At 45.2% G+C, this 7,238-nt stretch overlaps 1 protein-coding gene across 3 annotated transcripts; it reads right to left on the bottom strand.

Moving 5' to 3' along the window:
• Positions 1-982: 982 nt before the first annotated feature.
• On the bottom strand, positions 983-6,839 carry KLF6 (KLF transcription factor 6). 3 transcript variants are annotated; one of them, XM_074157404.1, is made up of 4 exons: positions 6,738-6,839; positions 3,312-3,885; positions 1,463-1,586; positions 983-1,034 (listed from the first exon to the last, which is right to left on the bottom strand). In XM_074157404.1, the coding sequence occupies exons 1-4, from the start codon at positions 6,837-6,839 to the stop codon at positions 983-985; spliced, it is 852 nt and encodes a 283-aa protein (XP_074013505.1). The 3 variants fall into 3 exon arrangements, with proteins under 3 accessions (XP_074013505.1, XP_074013506.1, XP_074013507.1); XM_074157405.1 differs by having other exon boundaries at positions 3,438-3,885; XM_074157406.1 differs by lacking the exon at positions 1,463-1,586 and having other exon boundaries at positions 997-1,034.
• Positions 6,840-7,238: the final 399 nt, after the last annotated feature.

The following is a 7,238-nucleotide window of genomic DNA, read 5'->3' as shown; positions in this document are numbered from 1 at the left end:
GCATAAGGCACCATTATTAAGGTCAACAGTGCATTAACAGCTAGAAAACCAGAAGTTAGTCCTCAAGGCATAAATAAGAGAAAAATTAGCTGCATGAGAAAAATCAGTTTCTAACCAATAGTGGTTTTATCCACCCAACAGAAAAAATTATTCATGTTCCATACATTATGTAACATTAGACCAATTGTATTTTAGCTGCTCTTAACTGGAATCAAAACTGCAGTCCTGATTAAAGAATGGAAAAGCATATAGTTCCCCAGAACCATGCAATAACCTTTGTATTATAATGAAAAGTTATAGTTGTGTTACATTTGTAAATACACAGCTTATACAATGGATTACAAATGAGCTCTGTAGCAAGTAAAACAAGCTACTTGACACATTGCACGTTTAATAGCTGCACCAGACACCTAAAGCTCCTCTCACACAGGAACGGGGAGGTACCCCATCTCCATTCTGGCATCCTGACTCTTTTTATTCCCCCCTTTCCCTCTCTGTTTTCCCTCTAAAAAGGTGCAGACACCCCTCCCCCCACCCCTTGGAAATGATTGGTGGTCGTCCCATCTCACGAGATATTCCTCACATACAAGACATTCAGACTATTTTTTTTCTCTTACAGTTATAAAACAACCACAAGAAAAAAAATGTGCCTCAGCATACAGTCATCAAGAGATCCTCATCGCATACAGTCGCCCAATCATTAACATTCTCAGTGCACATGCTCACGGCAAAGGCTTAGGAGCCACTCAGAAGGTTAGATACCAGTGTATGAGTCCAGGAAACCCCAAACATCACGCACCGCGGTTGCTATGCCGTTTCTTACATGACTTATTAGCCCTCAAAAGACCTTCAAGGAAGTGAGGTCCTGGAGGCAACTGGGTAGGGTGCAAAATGGCATGCTTTGGCTGGAACACGCATCCCTCCGCTCAAGGCTCTTCAACCTTGACGCCTCTTAGCCCGCAGGATTCACCTCTTGACCCATTCAGAGGTGTCTCTTCATGTGAAGGGCCAGGTGGTCAGACCTGGAAAAACACCTGCAAGGCAAGAGTCAAGGTGCGCATTAGCCCACGGCTGCTGGCATGCACGACGCCGTACGCGTGGCTGAGGCACCCCCCCCCTTGCTCTGCTGCTCCAAAACACGGCTGGTGGAGGAGGGATTTGGCATTCCCCGGATACATGGGAGCGCTCAAGGTGTCTGTGGGCACCCGGGCTCTCTGCAAATGGATGGTAACACTAGGGACTTCTCAACACCCATCTGCAACATCAGGCTACAAACCACATCCCCATGATTAGTAAAACGGAAGGGTTTTTTTTTTCTAGTCTAAATATACAACAATCCCTTAAAAATAACAGACACAGTTGCGTTCCCAAATGATTCCTTCGCAAGTGAAAAGCAGCCCAGACTCACTTTCCAACAAGCATTAAAAATAACTCTTTAAAAAGGTGTGTTTCAGTCACATACCTGTCACAGTGACTACATTTAAAAGGCTTGGCACCAGTGTGCTTTCTGAAGTGTCTGGTTAATTCATCACTTCTTGCAAAACGCCACTCACACCCTTCCCATGAACATCTGTAAGGCTTTTCCCCTACAAAGAAAGCAGATTACACATTAGTTGTGACTTCATTCAAAGAAAGATTGGTGCTATCCCATTCATTTTCTATGTAAACCTCCTCCACCCCCCAAAGACAACCCATTTTATTTAACCTATCTGAATGCTTCAGAAGATGTAGGCAAAGAAGGCTTGCAAAATTCATCCACATGATTCCTACTGAGCTATTTTGCTGCAACAGCACATCAAATAATCTCATTCTTATTTAAAGAGGAAAAAAAAAGGTGATTAAACAGGCTCACAGGAAACAAAGAAAGCCAACCTTCTACCATTCCTGTTCATCCATAATGGCAGGCTTATTCCCAAACAGGTATCATTCACCTCATAAAGGCGATTAAAGACAGCACAGCTAGGCTCCAAAATGCAATTAGGCTACTGTATTGCATCAAAGCCCTCTGTCACTCACTCATCTGCATAACATGCAACCTCCTTTCTGCTGAGCACATATTGTTGGAAAAGCCTGTACACCACTTTGAACACTGCTATTTCAGCATTCAAGAAATACCACTTCCATTCACAGGAACGTTCTCAGCCAGACAGCACCAAGACAACAGTTCTGCAATACTTTTGAGGCCGGCAGCTATTTATGTCTGCTCAACCACCACGTTTTCAGTGGAAGTTGTTCTTTTCTCTTGAAATAATCTTGTTTTATCTGACTTCTGCATGACAATGGGAGCATCCGAGCTTGCTCAGACTTCCCATAAAAGCCACAAAATGCTGAGCTCATGAGTCAAAACTGGACCTTTTCCTTGAATTCTCTTTCCACATCTCGGCGCAAAGAACCCCCACCCATACAGGTCTTTGGATTGGTACACCAAGAACGCCAGGCCAATTCTTCATGCTATGCGATGACTATTAAGTCAAGGCGATACTTATCTAACTGCTGTCGTAAAGAGATGTCAAATGATAGTGTGCAAAGAAGCAAATCAGCATGCTACTTCAACCATAAAATATTTATAAAAGCCCTGAAGTGTCTATCTTCCTCACGTTCTTTCCCAAAAATATACAGGGTTGTTATTTTTAGTTCAGGTTCCATAACAATAAAATGCTGTTGCTCAGTATTTTGGGATGAAGTTATACAGTAAATCATACATTTCCAAATCCAATTAGGTAGATCTGTTAGAAGGACTAGAACACACTGTGGCTTTCCAAGGTTTTTGCTGATAATGATGGCACACAAAACTATTAAATGATTTACAATAATAGCTATACTTTACATAATCAAGGCCTTGGGATGTCTGATTGAACAGATCAGTATAGACCGAACCATAAAAACAAGCTCTTGAAGTATTTAGTGATCCAACCGATTTTTGGATACAACCCTCCATTTTTTTGCAAGAAACTCTCAGCTTGCATTTACTATAGAAATAAATGTCAACAGAGGTCTAGTGCCTATTTTAGCTAGACCTTTGCTCCTGATGACCACGCACCACTGCAGTTTCCCGACTATCACCTATTTAGGTGAGTGGCTCCTATTTGCTTTGACAGCGGACCAATCTACCGCCAACTGCCTTGGCTTCAGCTCGCTTACAAAGAGAATGAGGAAGTGATGTCGTCCACGCTGGTAAGCCTCTACCATTATTACATCATCTCTCCAAACCTGGGCTCCCACCCAGTGATTGTGTAACGCTGTGACACCACCACCGTCAGGGGTATTCCCTACAGTACTTGCCAACTCTTAATAAGCATACGGTTACTAACCTGTATGAGTGCGCTGATGTGCTTTCAGATGTGAACTTTTGGTGTAAACTTTCCTGCAACCGTTAAAATGACACCTGTGAACACGCCTTCTGCCATCTGGCGAGGTGTCACCATTGGAGGGTGTACCTTTTTCTGCAGTCTTTCCAGTGGTACCGGTACGAATTTTCCCCGGTGAATGCAACTCACCCGGCGTACAATTCCATAGCTGGGAAGAAGGCTCCTTGCTCAGCTCAGGAGACGAAGGGGGAGTGGAAGTGACAGATGAACTCAAGTTTCCTGAACTGGCTAAAACATCGCTTATAGGGTCAGAGGTAAACTTTGTCGTGGGCGAGAGCTCCTCAGAGCTGTCTGAAGATTCACTGCTCACGTCAGAATTCAAACTGTTGGTCTCTAAGTTCTGATTAGTGAGATTGTCCTCTTTTGCGACACACGTGCTCTTCAGTTCAGATTCCTCCTTTTTCTCACGTGCCAGAATAATTTTGGTCCAGAGATCCTCTTGGCTATCAAATTTGATTTCAGATGCAGAAACGTAACAGGGCTCACTTTGAAGATACCGTTCCAACTCCAAACATGTCTACGTAAAGGATAGGGAAGAAAAAAGAGAAAAGTTACAAGCTTGCTTAAAAATAAACCAAATTATATTTTACACTTCAAAAAGCATGCAGGAATGTAGTATGTTCGATTTGAGGTTTCCAGGTTCAAAACAAATTAAAGGCTCCCCCAGCCGTAAGTAGGTGACTGTTATGATGAAAAGAAATCAGTTTTCGAGACCTGGGCAGGAGTTCAATTGCACAGCTGAAGGTGCAAGTCAGCTTTGGTTTCCAAAATAGCATTCTAATGAGTCAGTCAAATTATCATCGCTCTCATCATGAAATCTGTGTTTTCAGTAGGCTGACGTTGAAAAGGACCATAGAGAACCACAACAAATAATTACACTTTGCTCTTGCACCCCGTCTAATTTCAAGTTGTTTTGTATCTCTCTCACACAAACAGGAGGCTGAAAGGACCCAACTGAACACAATGTGCTCTAACACACAGTTAAAACCCAAACGCTGTGTCAGAAAACAAAGCCACATTTCAGCATGGCTGCAGATCTGCTGGTCCGTCTTCTGGGGACATCAATGGAGCACCAGACATCCTCCCATTTCCTGTGCATGAGAACACAGCACACTCGACTTTCAAAGAATGTCATTTCCAAGCACACTGGCATGCATGCCACATAACTCCCAACTGCTCCCGTGCGTGTTCAGAGGAACACGGGGAACTTCAACAACAGAGAGAAGGGGAGAAAAAAGTTCCAGAATAGAAATGTCCTATTCTATAGGATGCAAAACGGGAAATTACTCTGAGGTCCTGCTGGGAGTTCCACAATGAACAAGAACTTTATCTACTGGCCAAGAGTGCAACTGTATGAGTCATCTCTCTTTCTTTCACGCAATGCCAAAGGAGACTTCCTTTTAAAACCCTGACCATTTGCCAAGAAAGTACTCTGTTCAAATATACATGCAACAGTACATGGACAACTTCCCCCCCAACCGCATTCCCTTCTACTCCATGAAACGAAACAAAACAAAACAACAAAACCACCCTAAATGGGTGAAGATGCGGTTTTCAATTTCAATTCACCCTGCTGACTTTCTAACCATTTTCAGAGAGAAAAAAAAAAAAAAAAGGGGGGGTATGAACTGTTATGGCAACAAGCTGATGTTTTGGGATTATTCTTTCCACTATAGGAAACTATCCATATGGAAGCTTTACACAGAAAATGGACACACCAAGTTTCCATACCCAACTCTACTTATTTTAGCAAGATCATCTCTTCCAAGCCTGGTAGCAAAACCTGATCCCAAATGCCACACATTCCCCTCACAGCCCCTTCCCATCTGTCCAAGAGCAGAGCTGCCATGGGAGCAGGCTCCTTTCTCCCCCAGCACCGCTCAACTAAACTGGGTCACATGTTCTGGCCAGGCTAGGAGACCAGGCAAAAACAGGGAAAAAACCCAAAAAACCCACCCCAAACAGCCCCAAACCCACCGCTGCACATAACATTTATGCATTTGTCTACAATTAGGTAACTGGGTTGCAATGCACATCAAAAACAGAAAGGGTTTCGGCAGGGACAACACAATAGTGTATTGATTTTCTGTGAAAACGGGTAAAAAAGCATTTATTAAGATCGTGTTAAACTTTCATATTCCCGGCTAATTTAAATTCCTCGTTAGGTTGATTAGCAATGGGGACCGGAGCGAAGCTCTCGCCGAGTTTAAATGCCTCTGAAGGCTACCGGGAAGGAGGGCTGGCCCTTCGCCAAAAACCCAAATGCCTGAAGGAAACTACTTAGCTCCATTTCAATCACGTCCTACGAAGCTGCCTCGCTGAAAGGGGGAAGGGGGGCTGGGAAATAAAATTAAAAAAAAAAAAAAATACACCACCAAACCCAAGGCATTGCATACAATTAGTAAGCGTGTGAAGGCTGTAACACTTTGCATTGCAGCCTCCTCGGAAAGACTGCTCCGTCCTTCTGCAAAGCCAGCAGGTACCGGCCCGGCCAGCGGGGCTGAGCGGCTCCCGGCCGGCGAGGGAGCGCAGCCACCGGCCCCGGCCCCCCCGCAGCCGGCCGGGCACCCCGGCTCCGGCCATCCCGCCGAAGGGATCGAAGCGAGGTGGGGAAAAAATGAAAAAAAAAAAAAAAAAAAAGGCACAACAAAATATGTCCATGAAAGGGAAGGAGCCTGCGTTCTTCCCCCTTCCCGACCAAGGCAATTAGCACAAGGGGATCGCTGTCATATGACTGACAACTCACGGACTCTGCAAAGCTCCCTGCCCTGGGAAACGGCTCCATTGTACACAGATATACACACGCACGCACGGATATGGGTACATATGCCTGCATACGCTCCTGTTGGGTTTTTTCCCCCATAACTGCCAGGAAAAATAAAATTAAAATAACAATTAAAAAAAAAAAGAAAAGAAAAAAAAACACAGCAAGGGGCGAAACGCAGCCCTTGGCCAAGGCAGGGAGCTCGGATGACAAGCCCCAGCTGTGGAGCTTGGACCTGGTACAAGCGCAAAACTTTTGCCAGGACTCGGTGCGGAGCGGTGCGCGGAGCGGTGCGCGGAGCGGGGCCAGCCGCCGGCCCCGGGCAGTAAACGAGGAGAGCCAGAGATGCGCAGCTCCTTACATCCACCTCGGGACTCTGCCCCCCGAAAAAGCCGTCTTATTTTAAGCCAGAACACCTGCTTCAAAACATCCCTGCACATTTGTGTTCAATTCTCCCCAAACTCGTTGCTGACACTTGGGCTTTTTTTTTTTTTCTTTGCCTTTTTTTTTTTTTTTTTTTTAAATCCGCTCATCCTTTAATACGGCTTTAAAAAAAAAAAATACACCCCGACGACAACAACAACAACATCGAGATCCTCGTTTACCTGTTGCCAATATTCCTCCAGGGACGGCAAGGCTGAGAAGTAACCCGTGTCGTGCACAATCTGGAGTTCCTGGAAGATGCTGCACATTGGGAGCACATCCATGTCGCGAGTCGCAACAAACAAAAAGTCAGTGCTGGTTTCACCGAAAATACAGATGCCTCCTTCTTTATGTGCAGGGCTTGAGAGGGGGGGTGTGTGCGGGGGGGTGTCAAACCTCTGGCTCTCCGTTTCCAAGCCCCCCCCCTTCCTCCACAGCAGAAAAAAAAAAATAATTGTATATATAGAGAGATATATAATGGTATATATTAATTCCTTGAGGAGCTTAGGGAGGAAAAAAGACCCAAAGTTTCATGCAAAGTTTAATCGCACGGCACGACGTCTCCCGCGGCGGCTCTCCCCTCCCGCGGCCGGCGGCGGACCCTTGCGCAGGAGCGGACCCAAATATTTTGCAAACACGGCGCCGACTGCGAGTGTCACCCCCCGCCAAACTTCCCTATTCAA

This window comes from Numenius arquata, chromosome 12, assembly GCF_964106895.1.
Source record: "Numenius arquata chromosome 12, bNumArq3.hap1.1, whole genome shotgun sequence".
In the NCBI taxonomy this organism is placed as follows: Eukaryota; Metazoa; Chordata; class Aves; order Charadriiformes; family Scolopacidae; genus Numenius; species Numenius arquata.
This window is presented reverse-complemented; position numbering and strand designations above follow the sequence as displayed.

Excerpts from the sequence above, each read along its gene's own strand:
- KLF6 (XM_074157404.1), bottom strand. The coding sequence starts at position 6,839 with ATGGATGTGCTCCCAATGTGCAGCATCTTCCAGGAACTCCAGATTGTG. Across the intron at positions 1,587-3,311 it reads ACATCAGCGCACTCATACAG|GGGAAAAGCCTTACAGATGT; the intron begins GTTAGTAACCGT and ends CTTTCTTTGTAG. Across the intron at positions 1,035-1,462 it reads AAATGTAGTCACTGTGACAG|GTGTTTTTCCAGGTCTGACC; the intron begins GTATGTGACTGA and ends CTTGCCTTGCAG.